Source organism: Phragmites australis, chromosome 2 (genome assembly GCF_958298935.1).
Source record: "Phragmites australis chromosome 2, lpPhrAust1.1, whole genome shotgun sequence".
Lineage (NCBI taxonomy): Eukaryota > Viridiplantae > Streptophyta > Magnoliopsida > Poales > Poaceae > Phragmites > Phragmites australis.
The window spans coordinates 2,958,396-2,981,900 of record NC_084922.1 but is presented as its reverse complement, the minus strand read 5'-3'; the positions used below and the strand labels follow the sequence as shown (position 1 = coordinate 2,981,900).

The window sequence follows — 23,505 nt, the reverse complement described above, 5'->3', positions numbered from 1 at the left end:
TTAGATGATAATGAAGGCCTCGAGAAAAAAAGCATTAATAAGAAAGGTGCCAATAACTTCAAGCGAACTACACCTCTCAATATTGATAGCCTCGAGAAGCATACGAATATATGATAAGGAAAGGTATTTTGAAATATATGAAGTCTTCTAGCGCGGTATCTAATAAGGTGCTAGAGGAGGTCTACAACAAGAAGCAAGGTAACAGACGGCAGAAAGCGTCCTTGAAATTGTAGGTGATCAACCGTGGGTGGAAATTTAGCACCATCAATCGACTAAAAAACGAAATTTAGCATCACAACACAGAGCAGATGTGATTTGCTAAAATACTATGATCGCGCATGCATGGCACCTATCCGATACTAATTGGATCGATCCGAGAGAGTAGGGCTTCGTCAAAAAAGCACTAGCTCGCCGGCCGGAGGCGCGCTGCGTGTCACCGGCCGGTCGGGTGCACGAGCTGCGAGAAAGCCGCAATGTTGGCCACCTCGTCGTCGGTCTCCTCCACGATGACGCACGTCTCGTGCACCCTGGACGTGGACGACGTCCCCAGCGTCGTGACGCTGGCCGTGCTCCCAACGCTGTTGCTCGGATCGAGCACTGGGCGCCCGGTACCGCTGCCGCCGTCGTCGACCACGGGCCGGCGACCGCTGCCGCCCTCGAAGGTGTCCTGCAGCTGCAGCGCGAACTCGAGGTTCCACAGCACGTCGCCCATGGACGGCCGGTCGATGCCCTGCTCGCCGAGGCACTTCTCAGCCGTGTCGGCAAACTTCTTGAAGCACTCCGGCGCGATCTGATCCTTGATCGCCGGGTCGACGATGTCCGGCAGGGTGCCGTTCCGCTGGCAGCTGAGAGCGTAGTCGGCGAGACTGACCTGCTCCCGCGGCAGGGCCGGGTCGAGCGCCGGGCGCGCGAGGAGCACCTCGAAGAGCACGACGCCGAAGGAGTAGACGTCGGACTTGTCGGTGAGCTGCTGACGCCGGTAGTACTCCGGGTCGAGGTAGCCGAAACTGCCCTTGACCATGGTGCTGACGTGCGTCTGGTTCACCGTCGTCGGCCCCGACTTGGAGAGGCCGAAGTCGGAGACCTTGGCGACCCAGTTTTCGTCCACGAGGATGTTGGTGGTCTTGACGTCGCGGTGGATGATGGTGTACTTGGCGCCGGTGTGGAGGTAGTGCAAACCCCGCGCGGCGCCGATGCAGATATCAAGGCGGCGCCGCCACGACAGCGGCGGCTTGCCGCCCATATAGAGGTGCTCCCGCAGCGTGCCGTGCTCCATGTAGTCGTAGACGAGGATCATCTCGCCGTCGTCCTCGCAGAAGCCGATGAGGGAGACGAGGTGCCGGTGCCGCAGCTTGGATAGCATCTCCACCTCCGTCTGGAACTCGTGCACGCCCTGCTCCGACGACGGGTTCGACCGCTTGATGGCCACCTTGGTGTCGCCGTCCACGACGCCCCGGTACACCTTCCCGAATCCGCCCAGGCCGATCACCAGAGAATCGCTAAAGTTCTTGGTTGCCGCCTTGATCTCGGCGAACGAGAAGTGCCGGCACATGCCCGCCAGGTTCGCCGCGAGGTGACCCGAGGACTTGCCGCTGGTGTGGGAGTGGTACAGCGGCAGCCACCCCGAGGTGTGAGACCCACCGCCGCTGGCGAGCTCCCTGTTCTTCTTGTCGTGGTACCACACCACGCAGATGGCAGCGACGATCCCGACCGCGGCCGCGCCTCCCGCTGTGCCGCCCATCACCGTCGCCATGTTGGCGTGCTCGTCGTTCTTGGGCACGCCTTGGTCGCCCGCACCCAGCTCCGCCTTGGCGAGCAACTTGGACGGCTCGGGGTTCGGGGCAGCCAAGCTGCCGGCGCTGTTGTTAAGCTTGAAGACCTCGAGGCCGTTGAGGATGGCGTCGTAGAACTGCGGCCGGAGTGCCACGGACGGGTGCAGGGCCACCCACATGGCCTCGTCCCCAGGCTCGTCGGCCACGCGCACCGCGTAGTCCTTGTACATCGGCACGCCTTTCTCCGACGTCATCCCGATCACGTCGGCGTCTGATTGCGCCGTCTTGTTGTTGACGTAGATGTCGAAGGCGCGCTGGTTCGGCCGGTTGAGTAGCAGCTCGCAGAAGTGGAGGCGGGCAACGTAGGTGAAGTTGCCGTCCACCGCCATGGTCCAGGTGAGGTTGTAGTTCTGGTTCACGCGCGGGTCGGAGCCCATGGAGCGGGTGCTCAAGTACACCTCCACCGGCGCGGCGTACTCGGCGATGTCGCTCGGGTAATTGATGTGGAAATGCGGCCCAGCCTTGTAGGTGACGCCCTGCGTCGCGCCGAACACGTACGGAGTGTCGTCGAACCACGCTCGGGTTAGGCCGGAGTCGTTGGACGGCGGGATGTACGAACCCCCGACGTTGAGCCGGTACATGGTCTGGAGCACGGAGCCGGCGATGTCCACAGTCTGGTCCGCGAAGCCAACCATCGTGGCCGGGTCGGCGAAGATGTCGGGCATCGAGATCACCTCGATGCCGTTGACGTAGGCGTAGGTCTCGTTGCCCATTGGCGTCGGCGTGAAGGTGACGGTGAGGAATCCCGCCGGCGTCGGCGGGAGCGAGAACTCCCGGACGATGAACGCCTGGGTGAGCGCCTTGGCGGTGGTGTACGCGCTGAAGTTGTGGAGGAGTGTCAGACCGGTGGACGTCGACACGGAGAAGTGGAAGTTTTGGGGCGCGAGCCCGTTGTAGGAGGCCGGGTAGAAGTGGAGGCGCAGCCAGTGCCGGTCCCGCGGGTTCACCGTGAAGTTATACACCGCCTCCAGGGTGAACACCCGCGCCGTCATGTACGGGATGGTCGACGGCAGTGCCGTGTCCATGTCGTCGGCTGCCGCCATCAGCGACGACTTGCCGGAGTCGGTCAGCCACGCGTTTTCGTTCGTGTCTGCCACCCACCTCCGGCCATCCGCGTCCAGGCCGTCCGTCGTCGACCCACAGTTCACCAAGACCCTGTCCGCCGGGGAGTACACCTTGCCCTCTGCAACTGCCGCAACACCGGCCACGAGAAAAAGCGCCAGAAATGGGCGGCGAGCTGCGTCAGCCATGCGCCGTGAGAGGCAGAAGGTCAACGCAGAAGATGGCAAAGAGAGAGGATCAGGCGGCCCAATGGAGGTAGGATCATAGGAGAGACTGGTGATTAGGCCATGGCGATTGGTGAAAGGGAAGAGACGTCAGTAGAGGAGATGAGAGGGAGAGAGTGTTTGAAGGCACGCGTATGGCAGGCCGCAGGCCTAAGAGGGTTTTCCGGGAACGAAGGCAATCCAAGGCGTGCAGCTGAGAAATCCTAGAAACATGTCTAGCCACATACACCGAAATTAGTCAGGAGCTATGGACCAGAAAAAAAAATCGAGCAAAATCATTTCTTTCATACAAAGCCATTGAACGTCCGAGTAACAATCTAGTCTTTTGAAGGGGGTGAATAAAAATGGAATTTACAAGTACCTCCTCCCAATGACTGGCCAGGCCAATTGCACCACCAGCCTTTGAATGGGTGATTACAAGCTTTACCGAAAACAGCTCAGCAACCACTCCAATCAGTCATCGACCTTCATGGAGATCTTCAGAGAAAATTGCGGTTCTCGGGATGTTTTCAGTCTCAAAGGGGCTGAGGCCTGAGAAGGGTCCGGAAGAGAACATGGATGAGGTGCCATCAGATTCATAGGTGGTTGATGACTGCCGGATATTGGGGCGGGCCGGCGGTGTTGGCAAAGATTCTTGTAACTCCACAGAACGTTGTACCATCTTGAGTGACTGCACCACCTCGCCCATCGTAGGCCTTTGGTTTGCCTCTGGTGAAACACAGGCTGCTGCAATTGTGCAGACTCGCACAAAATCATCTTTCGGGTACTGACCGCCAAGCCTGGGGTCAGCTAGTTCTTCTAATCTATCTTTGTCTCGAAGAATCGGTCGTGCCTGCAGTCGATTGAGCAAATAATATCTTCAAACAAGTGTGGCATCACTCTTTACGCACTATGCAGTAAAATAGATAATCACTGATACAAAAACATTGGTATTTAAGTTCCTCTTGCTGCCTGCCAACAGATCTACAAACACCTATCTATGCACACTCAATTGACTGCCTAGTAGTTATCATGCTCAATAAAATTCACATTCAGCTGCAGAATCATGCAAGAACAACTGAATGCAGTATATATAAAAGAAAGAAGTATTACCCATGTCACTAGGTTTTCCTGCCCAGATGGCTGCGACATATCCACAGGCCTCCTCCCAGTAAGTAATTCAAGCAGAACAACTCCATAGCTATATACATCACTTTTTACAAGCAAGTGTCCTGTCATCGCATACTCTGGTGCTACATACCTGGAAAAAAAACACCAGACGTATGAAGCAAAAGCAGAACAGATATAGCCGGGGCGCAGCACAAGGTAAAAAACAATTCAAATTACCCGAAAGTTCCCATAACACGAGTTGAAAGATAATTTGCCCGACCTTCTGGCGCCTGTTTGGCCAAACCAAAATCGGACACTTTAGCATGAAAATCATTCTCAAGCAATATATTAGAAGCTTTGAAATCCCTGTGGATTACACAAGGCTGTGAGTCCTCATGAAGGTATGCTAAACCCCTGGCAGAATCAAGTGCTATCCTCATTCTGGTGTCCCAATCCAAGGGGCAGTTAGCACCCAACGCGCCTGATAAATTGGAGTAAATGGTCAGGATCATGTTTCCTATGTATGGGAATTACAAGCTTCAAGCTAATCAAAATTAACCACTTGAAATAATAGGTTCAAGTGCAACTGAAAGGAGGCCAATGCAGGAGGGGTCAGAAGAAAAAGAAGTTAGACAATTGGTCATACCGTGAAGCCAAGCCTCTAGGCTTCCATTGGGAACAAGCTCATAACAAAGAAGGTTTTGTGATGACTCACGGCAGCTATAGTAACCAATGAGTTTCACAAGATTTCGGTGGTGCAACCTGCTCAGCATTTCCACTTCAACTAAAAACTCCTTATCTCCCTGGTGCCCTCCAGTTGTAAGCTTCTTTATAGCAACAGCGGTGCCATCACTTAGTACCCCCTTGAAGACACGACCAAAACCACCTTCTCCAAGCACACTTGAAGACTCAAAGTTATTTGTTGCCTCTTTCAGTTCTTTGTATGAAAGGAACCTTGTGCTTGTGGGTCGGGGAAGTGACTCCACTGCAGAAAGTGCATCTGGTGTCCTTTGTTTGGCTGTATAGACAATCAATCAGGTTATATGTGTGTAACAGTATTTTTAAAGAAATAAGGAATGAACCCCAAAAACTCAATCTTCATTTTAAGTTGACTATGAACAGATTAATGCAAACTGCAGACATAACATGTGCCTCCACTTTCATACCATTGCTTTACAATCTTTGAAAGATTACAGACACAAATGATTATGCTCTTTCAAAGACTGCTACAAGTGGAAGATGCATTTCTCTTAACATGACAAGAATATGAATGCCTTAGTGCAAATGTATAGATATATTGAATCCTAACAACAAACTATAGTCACAGTTTACAAAAGCCCACAAGCACTTTAGTCCAAAGTATAGTCACAATTTACCTCATGCTATATGGTTAGGCCTTCCACGGACTACGGTAGTCCAAAAGGGTCTGATTTAATGAAATAGCAGTAACAGTTTATAATAGCTATCTGGTCAAGAACTGTCACAGATATATGCATATTTGCAACTTTTTTGCATTAGCATAGTTTAAAATTTGACAGATCATCTAATCACCATCACATCAAAAAAGCATCACTAAAGCATATATAAGTTCAAAGAATACAGCACAGAATAGATAGCATGATACATACGTGTTTCAACAGGAGGCACTTTCTTTTTCCCTTTTCTAAATGTGCAGAAGCAAATTGTTAAAACAATCAGCAAGACACCAATTAGAGCACCAACGCATATGATAATAACATTAATCAGGCTCGGACGTCTATCTTTGATGGGATCCCCACTTGGCTTCGGCAAGGTAGAGGTTGTTGATGGAGAGGCCTTAGGTGATATAGTGAATGCTGGAGCTGACAATGATACAGACAACAGTGTAAGGAACACTAAAATTGTTAGAAAAAAGGTAAGATAAAAAAGGATACACATTTAATAGAAAGGTCACTTATATAATATGTAGAAAGTATTATGTTATTGAGCACCATTTTTGTATAATAACATCAACAATAGGCAGCACATCCCGAGTCATCCAAAAAAGAACAAACTAGATGTAGGGAGTGACTGACTGAGGAGCAAAAATATATTGAACATGCTAATTTCACCGGCATCATGAAAGAAAATGTAAATTGGATAAACACTCCTATGAAGTTTTTGAAGAACAAAAAGGAAATTTTATATACAACTTTTGCACAGCATATGAGGCATAAGACATACATATAAGCAAATTGGATATATATAAGTGATTAGGATGCAAGTTACATGTGGGAGCAATCTATGATTATAAGCAGGGGGGAAAGGCCAATTAGCAACAGAATAAACATTTAAAAAGAAAGAACAGAAAAATGGAAGTTGCTGTTCCCTGCAGTTCTGCCTTATTTACCATTTCTAACTGTTTGTATTGAAAAAGTTGGGTATTGAAATTTTGTAGGACAAGAGATGAGTACGGTGCCTACTGCCTACCAACAGATCTTGTTACTTTTTACTTATTTAATGCATTAACTAAATCAAGTCCAGATTTTCATAACATGTTGGTGGTTCATACAACATATGCACCTTGCAGTATCATGTACAACCAAAATTCTTCAATGTCACATTAAGTAAGCAATAAGAGCAAAAACAAAGTGATCTCCCAGTTTTCCTAACTGAACAGTACGAGAACCGTCATCAATGAAACAGAAGAAGAAAATCAATATTGAGGTCCCTTACCAGGTGCTGGGGCCAATGGCCTAAACCACGTTAAATTAAGAAGATTATAGTCCCCGACCAGCACAGGATTGATCTGAACTTTGTGCAGACTTAGTGAATAATTCATTGCAGAAACTTGATCAGCTGAGAAGCTAATTCCAGTATGGGGTGCTATATCCATAGTGATATTTAGTCCAGAGGCTCCAACAACATAGAAATTTACAATCACAAACTGATTAACACGCAGGTGGAGCTGAGAAGCAAGTTCATCAAGAAATTCGTTGCTCCAATTTGAAGTCAAGGAAACATTGCGAAGGAAGAGCCCAACCCTCACTGGATAAACACAATGACAGTCTGGGGTCCCTCGTTTTTGTACCATGTTTGGTGCACAACAGCCTAGTAAACAGAGGTGAGTTACGATATGGTTAACATCATATCTTGAGTGTATCAGTATGGCAAATAAAAGACATATATTATTGAAGTCAATGGCATCCACCACATGAAGATGTGAAGTAAATGGCCAGAACTTATATCGGAACAAAAGAAAACATAAATGAAAACAAAAAACAAAATATCAAAGAAGAGCGCCCATTGTCTAAGAGTTCAAATGATAACAGGACAAGTGGTACCAGGTTAAAGCTGACCAAACTATCTTGGAAAGCTAGAAGCAACTAAAAGAAAAGGTTAATCCATTCATTTCATGCAAGGCGTATGACACAACAATAAATTTTGATTCATTATTGCAAGAGATGAAAAATGAGTTTAGCCTGAACTCCCCAATGTAAAGATAACCATATTCTGTAAGCAAATAACAATGGAAAACCAATCATGATGCACGGATCAAAATGTTATACTAGATGAAAAAAACATCCATATTTGTTGCATACACAATTTGCATGAAACAGTTTTTATATCTTTTTTTACTTATGCTGAACAAAAGAGAGGAATAAAAGACTGCAGTTTATGAAGTCGCATTTTGAAGTATATAGCTTAATGTGAGCAGAAAAAAAGGCTTGCAATTGGGTCAAGCAAGATAATCATTACAACGAAAAGGGTAATAGTGATCATCTCTCACTATTAGCAGCAATAAAAAACCAAAATCTATTAATGTAAGGTTACTTATCAGAAGCAAGTTGTTCAAGGCATTATTATCTTGCAGTAGCGGGAGAAGCAAAGTGTAAAAGTCTTTACATGTGAGGTATTGCCCACAATTTGCCTTACACTCATACGTGAAGTTATGTTTGCTGGCTGACAACCTGCAATGTAATGGTGCACAAGCTCATCTACAAGGAACATGATTTCCAAACAATCAACCAGATTCAGGTCAGGCACCAATACCAACAGAGTTGGATGTGCCACAGCTTCCGAGAATTTCAGAAGGCTTCAGATTCTAGAACTAGGTGGTTGCTATACAATCCTATGAGTGAATGCGATGTTTGCAGCCGAGTTAATATTTCTAATAAATTTTACGTAAGCATACAAAACAATCTTACGTTCACATGATTGTTCAGTGAACAAACTAACTGCATGCTTTACTCAAATTAAGTCTTCCATTCCTGTGCATTTTAAAACTTCAAAAAAAAAATCTCATGCTGGGATATGTCCCCGGTGGGAAAGAATGAAGGGCAGCAAGGCTGTTGTGCAGAATCGATGTCGAGGCCGAGAACCCTCGATTTGAGAACAAGTCTACGCTAAAGAAAGCTAAAGATCTCACCGGTCATCACTTCAAATGATGCGCTAAAACATTAAGCTTGAATTAGCAAGATTTAACTTAGGTGCAATGTAAGATAACCTGTAGTGCTTTTGATCAGCCATGCAATGCTATTGCCAGACGACAAGTCAAGTTGGACATGATTGCACAATTTTTTTTTTACAAAGAAACACTTTGCAAATCTTCTTGTACAACCAAATGACATGCCCTTCAATTGGATTATGTAATTCAAAGTAGTGCTTAAAATCATGTAGGAGTAGATTATTCAGTCTATGGAAAGTAAACTTACCATTGTGAGGAGATACTGGAGATTGCACTGATCCAGTAGGAGCTGCGCTAGAATTTGAAGCTGCATCTGGAGGGGCAGCATTTTCATGAGTAGGAACAGATGCTGCTGAGCGTCTGTTAAACTCCACCAAGAGGTGTGATACATCTGAGGAATAAAAGGTCAGATCCGAAGCACCAGGTACGGAACTATAGCTTGGCACTGAAATAGGAGGTTGCGCAGATGACAGGGCAACTGTTGATGAATATAGTTTCTTTTGTCTTTGCTGGCCCACAGGTTGCACTGAAATACTTATGGCAACTTTAGCTCCGGATGACATGGAATGAATCGGTCTCCAACCTTGAGATGGAGACATAGCAGGAGCCACCACTTTTAAAGCTGATGTTTGAACAATCAAATTGATCCCAGTGAGAAATTCCAGAGTCAATACAACAACCAACAAATTGAATGTAAGATTTCTCCAAGAATCTCTGAAAAATCCTGCAAACAAACATTAAATCAACCAGCGAATATCTTATTTAAAACAAGAGTACGCACATTGCATCGGAATCAGTGCAACTTATGGATACGTGTACTCAGAAATCTATAGAATTAGTGTGTACAGCACATGCCACATGACCCATGCCTCCTTAGAAACAACAGACAAATGGTAAAAAGAAATCACCTTCCAAGGTGGTTACATCTAAACATTAATCAAGCATTTACAAATGCTCTCGAAAGATGCAAATGTAGGTAGGGATAGAAAATGTTAATGGCTAAGAAGATACAGAAAGTCCATGTGTATAAAGATATATTTACTTGTATGGCGAGATCGGATCGGTGGCTTTAGTGGAGAGACCAAGATTGAGGAAGATAATGGATGGGAGCGAAGGGGATAGCGAGGGGGTAGAGATGGCTGGCCACTCTCAACACCGGGTGGCGGCTCTTCCGCCGCCACGGCAAGAGACTCTGTCTAGACCAACTTAAGAGGAGTTTATTTCTTCTTGACCTCAACCTAATGGCCATCTATTGCCTTTATAGATCAGGCTTCTTATGAGATAAGGAAGGACTAACAAATCTTTAACAAAAAGGAAACTAAATAATCTATTCCTAACAAACAATATCTCCTCCTTCTACTTTCCTTTTCAGCTGATTCCTAGCCACTTTGCTGCGCCCAGGAATCCTTGTTTCGGCGCTGATATGTCCTTCCAATAAAAGTGTCGACAACATTTACAGGCCATCTAAGTGACTGAATCTTTCCATCCTGCTGGCCAACAATTAATAACTACAAAGAACCAAACTTTAGCATCTGACATTCTCACTCCTTTTAATCTATGTCTGACAAAAGTCCAACAGACCATATTGTGTAATATTATGGAGATTATGTATTACTCCCTCCAGTCACAAATAAGTGTCGTTCTAGACATCGACACGGTCTCCAAAACACATCTTTGACTACTACTTTTTGGTGTAATATGTTTATAGAATATAGCAAAGTTATACTATCATGAAACTACTTTTCGAAACAAATATGCCTGTATCATTTTCAAACATCCAAACTGAATACATAAAGAGTAATTTGTAGTCAAAGTTTGAAAATGTTGACTGCACGCAACCCAAAACGACACTTATTTGTGATTGGAGGGAGTATTAGCGAATAGTAGATGATCAGTCAATTATTTTTTATTTTATCGACTTAAAACAGGGTAGCTATGCTATTTTTATGATTCATTTAGGTCAGAAGAGAAAGGGTTATTTCACCTCATTCAAGTTTGTCTACTATATGCATTCCTTGTTAACATGCATCCAATTAAACAGTGTATTTGCATAAAACTTATAAGCATCAGAACCAAATATTAGGAACATGGCACTGCCTGTTATCTGCTCCAGTGTTCATTGTATTCTTATGCTATTATACACAAGGCAGTGGGCAGCCTACTGGGAAAGATTACTACTCTAAGTCGTTATCTTCTTATGGAAGGTCACAAGAAATGGTGATATTATATGTTCCTAATCACTTATGTTGGTATTTATTACTACATAGACAAGCGTCATCTAATTATTATGGAGGTTTAACTATGTTTCAAGCTTTTGGCTGGCAATAATTAGTTCTAGAAAAATATGCCATATTTTCCAATGAAAAAAAAACGACAAGCATTGTTCCTTCCACATCATGATACAGGATGGCGACAAAGGCCGAAGGAGGGGGGGAGATGGCAAGGTGTGATGGAGGGAGGAGCATACGCCAGCGATACGGCTTGCAACGGGGACTTCGGAGATAAAAGTTGTGCCTAGGGGAAGGTTTGGACTGTCCATGGCCCCTCTCTATCAAATCGATCTGGTCCCAATCCCTCTCTGCAGTTGACCTGGGCCCAATGGCCATAGGGACCAAGTTGAGTGCCCAGCCTAGCCTATCCAAGACTAGTCGAACCATGTCGACGATCAAGAAATCAAGTCACCAACATGCCCTCGGTAAGTTGAGTCGGTGGCTCCAGAAGGAGCCATCTCACGCCATAATGTTCATATCAGGAAGATATTTTCCAACAGTTCGACTAAATGACTAGTTGATGACTTAATGACAGTGCTAAAGACTATTGGGACTCTCCCCTAACAAACATAGAGGGACAAGAGAATCATGGTACGTTCTTCGCATAAAGGGGATGATTGTGAATCATACAATCGATGCAGGAAGGGCACCACTCCAGAAACAAAAAAATCAGGAATGGCCCTTTCCATCAAATGATTTTCTGTTAAAATGATTCCTTCAATCGAAGTCAAGAAATCCGTAGCAATTACTCAAATCTAGATACGGCAAAATAAAACTAGAAGCCTAGATAGAACATGTATAAACAATGGCAGTTTTAAAACCTCAAAGTAATGGAACATGGCTCAGTAACAACACCAAACTATCTAAAATCCTTAATTAGCAAGTGTTCCATCCGAGGTACCAGTTCATGGTTTGTGATGATATAGGCTCTGCATTCTGATATAAAATTCCAGACATGCTGAGCCAACTAAGAACGCTGCACTCCCACGACCTCAAACCCATATTATCGGGCGAGCACCTAATTGCGCGACCACAGAAGAGCTACGGTAAGATCCTAAACAGCCGCCACCGCAATTACTGAGCCCACCACCACATGCCTCCTATCATAACCCAAACCCCACCCGCACCACACCAGACGGCACAGAGCCTCGCCATTTCTCCACCGCTAAAACCTCAAATCGCCCTACTCGAGTCCACCCGCCGCACCACCTGGCATCAAGCACGGAGACTACGGCTCAGATCCGGGGGGGGGGGGGGGCACTCACCTCGACCAGAGAGGCGGTTCGCTCGCCCGAGACGCGCCATCGCCCCCGACGGCCGCGGTCCGCTGCTGCTACTGGCACCGGGGCACTCGTCGCCAGAGCGCCGACGAGGCGGGGCCCATGGGAGCGCCGGGGAGGGGGTTAGGGTTTGGGGACGGTGAGCGCTGCGGATGGAATGGATTTCCTTCTCTCTCTCTCTCTCGCTCCTTCCGAGGACTCGGCTCAGCTGCGGTGGCTCGCGTTGCTTTTTGCGCGTTCCGCCGGTGCGCCCCCCCCCCCCCCCCCCCTCGCGGTTGCTTTTGCCTCCTGCGACTTTTCTTCCTAGCGTTCGCAGCGTCAGAACTTGGGAGCTGCAGCTTGCTCGAAGCTGACGCGAGTGACAGCGGTCAAAGGCCCCTTCAAAACCACAAGTCCACAACGCGGTGATGCAGCCACTGCGAAAAAAAAAAGCAAGAGAAAATAAGGTCCTGACTCCTGAACTCGATGAGAAGCATCCAAGTATCTAACGAATGAACACTAATCTCTCCAGTTAAAAAAATATGGTACGGTCTTTGATACATAACTTTTATTATTATTTTTAACTAAAATATATTTATAAAATTTAATAAGTTTATGATATTATAAAATTATTTTCAAAAATAAATACTTATTATTTTCATGTTATGAAGCTAAATGTTTCAAAAGTTACTAATGGTTAAAGTTTTAAATATTTGACCAAATTTTATTTAAAATATTGTGTATCTATGGCTGAAAGAAGTACATTGCATCCCATTTAGAATACAGGAATTATCCCGTATTCATGCAAGGTTAAAGAGGCGAAATTCCCATGTAATTCCTATTATTAGCTCATTCCGATCTCCGTTATGCATTTAGGAGGGATTAAGGTATGTTTTATTCCATTCCACATATACACAGGCCCAAAATCAGCCAAAGAGGGAAAATTACTATAGTTAGGCTAGCTTCATAGTTTATTTTGGTGAAAAAGAACAGTCACACACTAGATACACTAAACTAAAGTGGTAGCCTAGGATAAAGTAATCTATCAATGTGCAAGTGTTTACTACTTTTCTTCTCTTTGACTTGTCATTTAGGACATCGATACGGTCTCCAATAAACACGTTTAATTATTACTTGATAACTACATCTTGGTAAAGTTGATAAAAATTAGATAATGTTAAAATATTTTTCATGACAATTCACTACTATTATTTTTATATATCAAATCATATTAGTTTTGTGTATATCAGTGATCAAAGATTTTAAAATTTAACTATACATATTTAGGACAACATCTATTTAAAAACAAATATAGTATTATAAAGGACAATGCCCAGGACGCTGCCCAGTTGGGAACCCTAGCTGCATATCAAATATTGGCAAATGTAGACCTCTCATGTGTGTGCAATCATGCCTTTCCCGTCTTGCATCTACATCCATCTGGTTTTTATAAAATAATATTATTTTATTGGAAAAATTAAAAATATTATTTTAGAAAGTTGCAAAAATAAGTGACAATTGGCACTCCAATTGCTATGTCGGCATACCAACTACTTGTATCCTGCGGATGATATTTAAAGAAAAAGTTATAACTTTTTCATATAAAGATCAAATGCCGATTGGCACATATTTCTATAACTTTCTCCTATCGCATAATATTTTTTCCAAAACAATATTATTCCCAAAAAAATTACATCCATCGCGGCTCCGTATTGCTGCCAGATTGACTATGGCGACACATTACCTCTTCTGTAATCAACAGCGACAGCCAAAGGGGCTCGCGGTTCAAAGCCTCGAAAGCAAGTTTTCGTCTATTTTTCTCTGCTAAGAGGATTTTTTATTTGGACTATGATATTTTTTTTCTTTTTATTCAGAGATGGAGACCGAGACTGAGGACTAGATCATGGGATTTAGCAAGTCGTTGTCCTTTTGGTTGAGTTCAGGTGGCTGCTTTGACCTCAATTACAGGAGCCAACAATGAGCCATACCCTCCCTTGTTCTTCTTTTTTTTCCAATTAGAACTCATGAGTCATGACCTGCAGTTAAGCTGTTTGTCTAGGCGAACACGGCGAATCAGTCAATATATCAAGTTCAGGATCCTTTATAAAGTGATGAACTGAATTTCAGCAAAAGTTATTAGTACCTAACTGATGATGTGGTTGTGGGAAAATGCCTAGCTTAATTTGGCAAACAAAGTTTTCATTCCAAATCGAGAAACTCCAACCTGACATTTGACAGTGTCATGCATGGTATATAGTAGATCGAGTTTTGGTTAATCATTAGTTGAGGTTACGTGTCCACATGATTCGGCAACACCATAAACGAAGCTGATTCTATGGAGGAAATAAAATGTTATTCTGTTCCAGTAATATCCATGAGGTCTGCAAGCACCGTTGGAAATAATTTACACCATGTTTCACTCCTGTAATTTCTAAAACGAATTTTCACATCATACCATCGGTTGCCCAATACTTCCGATATTGCCAACCTTTTTTGCTTATTTGTCTGATGCCTCTAAATGCCACTAAAGTGAAGATCCCCCCCCCCCCCCTAGAAATACCATTGTTAACAAACGGAACTATATATGCTGGAGTTTAATCAAAGCCTTTGACTAGATGAAATCGCCGGAAACGTTATCAAAATATTCATATATTCTATGATGCCACTTGATTACACACCTTTTTGGAGGATTTTTTTTGTGTTTATTCGATTTTTTGTTCTTTGATGGTGTTCTTTTTAGTTGTAGCTACTCTGCTAATTTCTTGCTTGGGCCTATTGTTTCTTGTATGAATCAGGTAGGCACGAGATATATTTTTTTCCATATGGCTATGGCAGAAAAGGCAGAGGAAAACAGTGAACTAAGTCTGTTGTTATAGTGTTCTCTGCTATTTTATTGTAGCGAGATGTTGTTCTTCGCTGGAGCAGGTAATGGTCATAAAATTATTGTAGCTAGATATTGTTCATCAAATATATATCATCAAAAGATCTGAAAAGTCTATACTCGATCCAATGGCTATCAAAGGGGTAAAGACAGATGCACTGTTTGCCTCTGTCTTTTTTACCGAAAGGCAGAAGATACGGATCCAGATCTAGGACTAAGAGCATCTCCATCCGGCCCCTTTTTCCACTCCTTATCCTATTTTTTAGGAAAAACAGTGTAAAAACCTCTCCAACCGGCCCCCTTTCTCACCCCTCATCTTTGAGGGACCCCTAAAATTGCATCTTCGAACCTCATTCGTAGGAAGTGTCTACCGAGCCCCTATCCATCAACGACCGAGCTTCCCGCGCCGCCACGGACATCTCCTCCGCCATCCACGCCAGGTACGCCTTCGCCCCCCTCCCCTGTCCCACCGCTTGGCACGCCGACACCTCCTCCGCTTGCCCACGCCGACGCCTCCTCCGTTTTGGCCCACGCAGCCGCCTCCTCCGCGTGCCCCACGCCGCCGGACCCCTTGGCCGCCCGCGCCGCTGGGCCCCTTCGCTGCTCGCGCCGCTGGCCCCCTGGCTGCGTCGCCGGACCCGTTGGCCGCCCGCGCCTCTGGCCCCCTGCCTGCGCCGCCGGACCCCTTGGCCGCCCGCGCCGCTGGCCCCCTGCCCGCGCCGCCAGCCCAGCACCTCCGGTGCCCCCGCCCAGCAGATGAGCGAGAGAGGGACTCGGAGAGGGAGGGAGTCCGGCACAGAAGGAGTCCGGCTGGAGAGAGGGAGGGAGTCCGACCGGGGAGTGGGAGAGAGGAGGAGGGAGGCGACTGGGAGAGTGAGGCGACGGGGAGAGATTTGGAGGCCGGCTGCAGAGAGCTTTGGAGGCCGGCTGTAGAGAGAAATGGAGTGGGCCGGCTGTAGAGAGAAATGGAGAGGAGATAGAATCATTTTAATATTAGAAATTTTACAATTGTAGAAATTGATTATCTGTATATTTTGCAATGCTAGAAATTGATTATATGTATACAATTTGTGTTATGCAGGTGTAGGTTACAACAATGGATAGTTTTTTGGATTTGATGAGTGATCGAAACATTGAAGACAATGGACCGTATTGGGATGATAGTCAATTTGCAAGCCCACTTGAGGAGCAACAAACGCCACATGTAGAAGCTGGTGCATCCCAAAAAGCAAAAAAGGCCAGATCAAAAAATTTCAGTGTAAAAGAAGACAACATGTTGGTGTCGGCATGGCTAGAAGTTAGTTTGGATGCTATACAAGGGAATGAACAATCACGTGCTACGTATTGGCAAAGAATTACTGATTATTTTCATGAGCACAAGGACTTTGCATCTGATCATAATTCCAATTCTCTACAGCATCGTTGGTCTGTCATACTAGAAGGTGTTAACCGGTTTTGTGGATGTTATGTTCAGATTCAAAACAGGAGGCAAAGCGGGGTGACAGAACAAGATAAGGTATAATGTTCTCTTCTTTATTCGATTGTCATTTCATATGGTGGTGCAAGTCTAATAAGGTGTACTTACATGTGTAGGTAATGCATGCATGTGAATTGTATAAGTCAAAAGATCCGACTATATTGGTACAACTACATACACTACACCCCTCCATATTTTTCCCACAGGTGCTCGACTAGATCATCACGAAGCTGTGAGTGAGTTTCCCTGTTAGTAATGGCTAGATGAGTTCGAAGAAACGCTTGCAGTTTAGCCGTAGGACGATGGGAAGCTGTCACAACTTCTCCCATCGCATCGAAATGGTGGTCACCTTCTGCATCTTGCTCATCTTCAACGATCATATTATGCATGATGATACAAGCTGTCATGATTTGTCCTAGTGTATCTTGATCCCAAAATCTTGCTGGCCCACGAACAATGGCAAAACAAGATTGCAGAACTCCAAATGCTCGTTCCACCTCCTTCCTCACCGCTGCTTGTACTTTCGTAAAATATTTCCTCTTATTCCCTTGTGGAGATGGTATCGGCTTAACAAATGTGGCCCATTGAGGATATATGCCATCTGCAAGGTAATACCCCATTGTATAATTATGATCATTAATGGTGTAGTTCACTTCTGGAGCGTGCCCTTCAGCTAGATTTGCAAATAGGTGAGAACGGTGCAGAACATTAATATCATTGTGAGATCCTGGTAAACCAAAAAAGGCATGCCAAATCCAAAGATCATGTGAAGCAACGGCTTCTAGAATAATGGTGGGCTCGTGCACATGACCGATAAATTGACCTTGACATGCTGTAGGGCAATTCTTCCACTTCCAATGCATGCAATCTATGCTTCCAAGCATACCGGGAAAACCCTTTTGCTCTCCAATTGTAAGTAATCTAGCTGTATCATTATCATTTGGGGATCTCAGGTACTCATCACCGAAGATTTCAACAATAGCTTTCACAAACCTTTTAAGACTCTCTACAGCAGTACTTTCTGCAATCCGAATATAATCATCAGTAGCATCTGCTGCTACTCCATAAGTTAGCATCCTAAATGCTGCGGTTATCTTCTGCAAAGGAGATAACCCAAGACATCTGATTCTATCTCTTTTCTGCACAAAATAATCATCATGTTGTTCTACATCTTGCAGTATGCGAAGAAATAGAGAACGAGACATTCTAAACCTGAAGAAAGTAATAAGAATCAGCCGAACCCAAAAGGATGCACAAAAATGACGAACAAACAAAAATAGATCATTTACAAACCTGCGACGAAAGAAAGTTGGACCGTAGGTAGGAGCATCTGAAAAGTAGTCTTCGTATAGCCTCCAATGCCCGGCTTCTCTGTTGCGGTTGATATACTGACGTCCAGGCACAGAACCCCCAGGTCGTGCAGCATTCAAAAGCGCATATTGAGTGTGTGCTTGGTGTAGTGTAGCAAGAATGAGTTCGTCGTCATCCTCCTCCTCCGACGACGATGAATCTACCATAAAACGATGACTCATTTCGATCAGAGAGGGAACTACAAGGGAGTGGGACTTGTGAATGGCAACAGGGGACTGGCCGGGTTTATATAGAGTTGGAAGTAGCCGTTAGAAAAAACTAGCCGTTTGAAAAAAGTAGCCGTTGTAAAAATATAGCCGTTGGACAAAAGAGTAGCCGTTGGGAAAAAATAGCCGTTGGAAAAAATAGCCGTTGAAAAAAACCGTTGAAAAAAAGTAGCCGTTGCAAAAAATAGCCGTTGGAAAAAAAAACTGTTAGAAATATAGCCGTTAGAATTAATTTGGTAGTTAAAGGATAGTATTAAAATATGGGTGAGTGAAATATAGGGGTCAGATTTAGGGGGTCGGTTGGAGCGTACAGAGAAATAGGGGTCAGTCTGGATAGTGAGAATCCCTATATAAAAATATAAGAGGTCAATTTTAGGAGACCGGATGGAGATGCTCTAAGTAAAGAAATGGGATCCTTTTTTACCGAAAGGAGCTCCTCTTACCCACTTCATAACCAATGGGACCCTATGAGCCCCCTTTCCCTGATTCCCTCATTAAGAATTTTTTACCATCGGTAAGTGAGAGAAAGAAGAAAAGATAGAGAGATAAGTAAAGAAGAAAAAGAAGAAAAGAGAGCGATAAGTGGATGAGTTTCTCCTATCTGACTCTTTTGTATTTATCACTGCCTGTGGGAAGATTTTGTGAATGCACGAGTGATGCCATGCAACGAGTTCAAATTAGTGAAGGTTAGCAAAAAATGGGAGAATGTATGCTCTGACATGGAGAAGAGGAGGAATAATGTATAGCCGTATAGTATATAGGTCAGGACCTGACGTTGGGGCCAGGTAGGCAAAGGCAGGGATACCACCTCAAATTAGTGAGAGCGAGGGAGCGAGATATGAGCTTCTCGGCATGGTTTAAGGTAGCTAGGTTCGTTAGCAAATCGCAATGCTAGCGAGCGGACCATGGCAGCCCGAGCAACCGAGGACAACCGCCATTTCCGTCGCTCATGCATGTGCATGCAACCACCCCCGCCACCCATCTCACGTATTTATTCCCCTCCCTGATTAAATATTAAGCAATTTTCAAATTAAACTAATCCAGAAAAATATTAGATACGACATGAATATTTTTCTAGCAAATTTGATCGAACAGATATTTCTACGAAAACTAGACAAGCTAGTATACTTAAATATCATAATATCTCTAAACAGACTGTGAATTGTCATCAAAATATCCTACAACAGCCTAGACATGCTAGTTTCCAAGACAAAGTCAAAACAAAGTACGAATAGAAGAATCCCCGAGACATATGTGACGTTTGCAGGAAAGGTCGTAATGGTACTGTTGTTGACTTTAACTATGACGTAGTTGTTCACTTGATGTAGAAGATGTAGATGTACATTGTGTGATCGGTGTAGACGAAGTAGACGTACAAAGCTGTGCGTGAACAAATGGAGACGAACGTGAGCAGTCGCGCAAAGTAGTGCTCCCCAAAAATCTTATTCATCTTCTCCCGGTGCAAGAACTCAAAGGCGGGGTTTCGGAGGCCTGCTCTCCCTAACTCCGGTGCATACCGAAGCAGGGATGGGGCAGTGTGTGTAGCAGCAGCAAAACAGTGGGATGAGAGAGAGGATGGTGGCTATATTTTTCACTGTGCATAACTCCTGTCTTTATATAGCCAGTGGGAGTTAATCCAACTCATCGTAACAGAGGTTTAAATGCATGGTGTTTCTCCTTCAATTGCATACAGAGTCAATTACATGGTGTTTCTCCTTCAATTACATGCAGAAGCAATTACATGGCGTTTCTCTTTCAATTGCATGCAGAAGCAATTGTATGGCGTTTTCAACAGTATTTGTGCATGCAGAGGTTTCGTTTCCAAGAATCAATTGCATGCAGAGGTAATTGCATGACGTTGAAAAACTCCCTCCAGCCAATTCATTTACATAGTATTAAAAACTCTCTTCATTTACAATTGTATGTGCGTTGGGATTTTTCAAGAATTAATTGGCCCAGCCAATTAATTCCAACACTCCCTCCCCTGTCAGAGCAGCCCCTCTCCTCGCCCCGCCGGCCTCCTCCCTCGCGCAGCTGCGCACGTACGTACGTAGCACCACCGAGACGCAGCTAATAAGAACCAGCAGCCATGGCCGGAACCCGCACACTGCTCCTCAGCTCCTCGCCGCCGCCTTCGCGGAGTCCTGCTCGCTCCTGGTCGAGCCGGCTACGGCTGGGGGGCCCAAAGCCGCGGTGGCCGAGATCTGCAAGAATACCGCGTTCCCCGACGTGTGCACCAGAACGGCGGGGAAGCATGCGAAGCGCTACCCGACCGTGGACGCGTTGAGGGTGCTGCAGATGCAGGTGGACGCGCTCGCGAAGCGCAGCGCTGCGGCGCGGGCGCGCGTGGCGAAGAAGTACAAGCGGGGAAGACGGCGCTGTAGCTGTGCAACAGGCTCTACCTGGACGCCGAGGACAACCTCGGAGCCTGCCGCCGCGCCATCAGCTTCAAGGACGCCGTCACCATCCGCGCCACGATGAGCATGGCGACGCAGGACATGCAGAACTGCGACGAGAAGTTTAGGCAGGTCAGCGAGAAGAGAAGAACCCGCTTGAGCGCTTCAACCAGTCGCTCGTCATGATGACCGATAACTGCCGCTGGCTCTCCAACATCATCTGAGCCTGCTCGATTGACTACGGCCTACCTTGTTTTTCTTCCTCAAAGATGGAGAGTGGGACTTGGCTAGATCGTGGGGCTCCGCAAGTCGTTGTCCTTGTTGAATTCAAGTGGCTGCTTTGACCTCGATGACAGCGGAGCCATGAACTCCTCAATCTTACGTTGTATGACGACTGTATGCGAGCACGGCAACGTTGTGTACATATATCAAGGTCAAAATAGCTTACTGAATTACCTGTAGCTAACTAACAATGCTTTTCTTCTTTTAGAAAAACGGAAATTAGTACGTGGGCACATGCTCACAGTCCAGGCAAAATCCCAGGCAAAATCAAAATGTGTGCTCAATTAACTAGGTATTGCATTTGATTGGAGAGAAAAACATGCACAAACAGAAAATCAAGGGGCTAAACAAAGAGGCACAGGTATAGTAGCGAAAACTTTTTCTCCCCCGCGCATACTAGCTAGCTGCCTAGTCCGCTGGAGTGCAGGCGCAATAGCATCCTTCTCTAAGTTTTGCTCTTCCCAGTTCCTCCCCATCAGTCTGTCTTCTTCGTCGACGCTCCTGGAAGCGTCGTCGCCGCGCTTGATCGTGTCAGCGACTGCAATCCGGCTGAAGAACGACAGCAACATGAAGGCGTACAGCAGCAAGGCGGGAAGGCTAGGAGAGCGCGCGCCAGGCGTGCGAATGTGTGCGTAGCTGGGCCTGAATGGGCTAAGTAGATTAGAGTGGGGGCGTCGACAATCATCCTATCTTAAAAAATAAAGATGGCTATGTCCCGTCTAATATTGATCTTCAATCAAACACAACTTAAAAATCCAAATTAGATGCATATAGGAATTCTACGTGTGTAGTCTAGCACATATCTAAACAATATTGTAAGTATAATCTTACGTAGCACGAGCACGCACTTTAACCACTGAATACATCCAAATATGCATTTACTATTCCTATTTAGATTTAATCCTAAGAAAATACCAGCATTTGTGCCAGGTCTAAGACTCAAACTTAGGTGAGCAGGTTTCACCATAAAGATCATAACCAACTAAGTCATTGCTATTAATAATTAGTACTTAGAGCCACCATCCTGCAACACCACAATCATTACACGAGATTCTAACACAGATTGGGGCGCAATGGATCCGAATTTCCAGATGATCCTCATTGAAATGAAGAAGATGGATTCTTGGATTGACACAAAGTGGCAGGAGAAGTTCCAGGAGCTAGAGCTCCGGTTTCGTGAAGCCGAGCAGAAGCAGAAGGCACGAAGATGGAGGCATTAAAGCCAAAAGTGGACTTTGGAAAGATCAGGAAACACTTAGAGTGTACCGTGCTGGAGCAGTCATCGATTCCTGATGGCTTGCTCGTGAAATCGATGGCGGCCGCAATGCTCGACTTTGCTGGTGAACTGACTGGCGGCCTAGATGGGCACCACATGGACAAAACTCATCTGGAGACCGGGTGTGGGTCGGTCACCACCCTCTCTTACCTCCCTATCTTGGTATGGGTGACTTTACACCTCACCGCTTATTTGGTTTCAATTATGAGCAGTCGTTTCCTAGAAATAGCAGTATGTCGCTTGAGCAGTCTGATAGATCTCACAGTAAGCTTCCCAAGATGAATTTCCCTCAATTCAATGGGGAAGAATCCAAAATTGTGGAAGTCAGGAGCGAGAATTATCGAGATGTACATGGTGGTGGGAACTGACAGTAGCTCAGTTGGTAAAGGCTGCATGGGAGCAGCCGGTGGGTCGGGGCTCGAATCTCGGCACCCACAAATAGCCTCCAAAGAAGGTTGGGTCAAAAAAAGACCCTTTTTAAGAAGATGTGTAGGATGGATCCATCCGTGTGGATAAAGGTCGCCTTAGTACATTTTACAAGAGCTATTGTTCATTGGTTGCAGTCAGCCAAGAGGCGTATAAAAGAGGCTAGTTGGGACGAGTTTTGTAGAATGATCATGATAGATTTGGGAGGGTTCCGCATGAGGCACTGATTAGGTATGACGATGAATATTGGATAACTATTATATCCAAGTACCTTAGGGTTTTTGTAATTCTTGAGGCATATTTCTATCTTAGGAAGAATATCTCTGGATAAAAAGAAAGTATCCATAGGTACCCAAAGCATACCGTAAACAGAAAGGTTTATCTCTAAGAACGGAAAGGAGGACTCCAGAGGACATACGATACCCCCATATATATACGGAGTTAGGGCCTTGCAGAGGAAAAGTCAAGCAAGAGCCAATAGAAATCGAAGAAATTGCTCAAACCTTTTAACAAACCAGAAGACACTTGAAGATGAGCAAGGAAGTCATCGACTAGATTTAAATCAATCTAGGCCAGCCATGCACCCCTTTGTAACAGGCTCAGATCAGTACAAGACAAACAAGACGTAATGTTATTATCCTAAAAGAGGTTCGAACTTATATAAAAAGTCATGTGTTCTCTTATGATTCGTCTACTCAAAACACCCCCTATATCTTTAATAAGTTTGTTAGATCGAAGGTTCACAAATTATCGATAGTTGACGTCGTCCGTGAGGATCATGACAATATGCGTTGAAAAATCTACTCAGAACATACCATCGGCGTCACCCAAGCCTTCACCGAGAATCGATTTTTCAGATGAGGGGTTCTACGATAACTTTACCTCTCTTCCTGGTGAGCCTGTGATCGGTTGAGTGAATTTTGATAACGAAATTTCCATTGACGATTCAAACGATGAGGTAAGTCGAGTTATGGATCAATGTGCCGAAGGTTACAACATCAATTTCGAATCACTCTGCCGCCAAGACA

General features: G+C 45.2%; 1 protein-coding gene and 2 pseudogenes across 1 annotated transcript; 1 reads left to right on the top strand and 2 right to left on the bottom strand.

Annotated features, from left to right (window-relative positions):
• Nucleotides 1-192: 192 nt before the first annotated feature.
• LOC133894037 (receptor-like protein kinase ANXUR2) lies at nt 193-12,478 on the bottom strand (annotated as a pseudogene).
• A 4,221-nt stretch (nt 12,479-16,699) lies between these two features.
• LOC133910299 (uncharacterized) lies at nt 16,700-17,714 on the bottom strand. The gene has a single exon (XM_062352806.1). It carries the CDS (start codon nt 17,594-17,596, stop codon nt 16,700-16,702), a length of 897 nt encoding a protein of 298 aa, XP_062208790.1. The 5' UTR covers nt 17,597-17,714.
• A 2,219-nt stretch (nt 17,715-19,933) lies between these two features.
• LOC133910298 (uncharacterized) lies at nt 19,934-20,717 on the top strand (annotated as a pseudogene).
• The last annotated feature ends 2,788 nt before the right edge of the window (nt 20,718-23,505 follow it).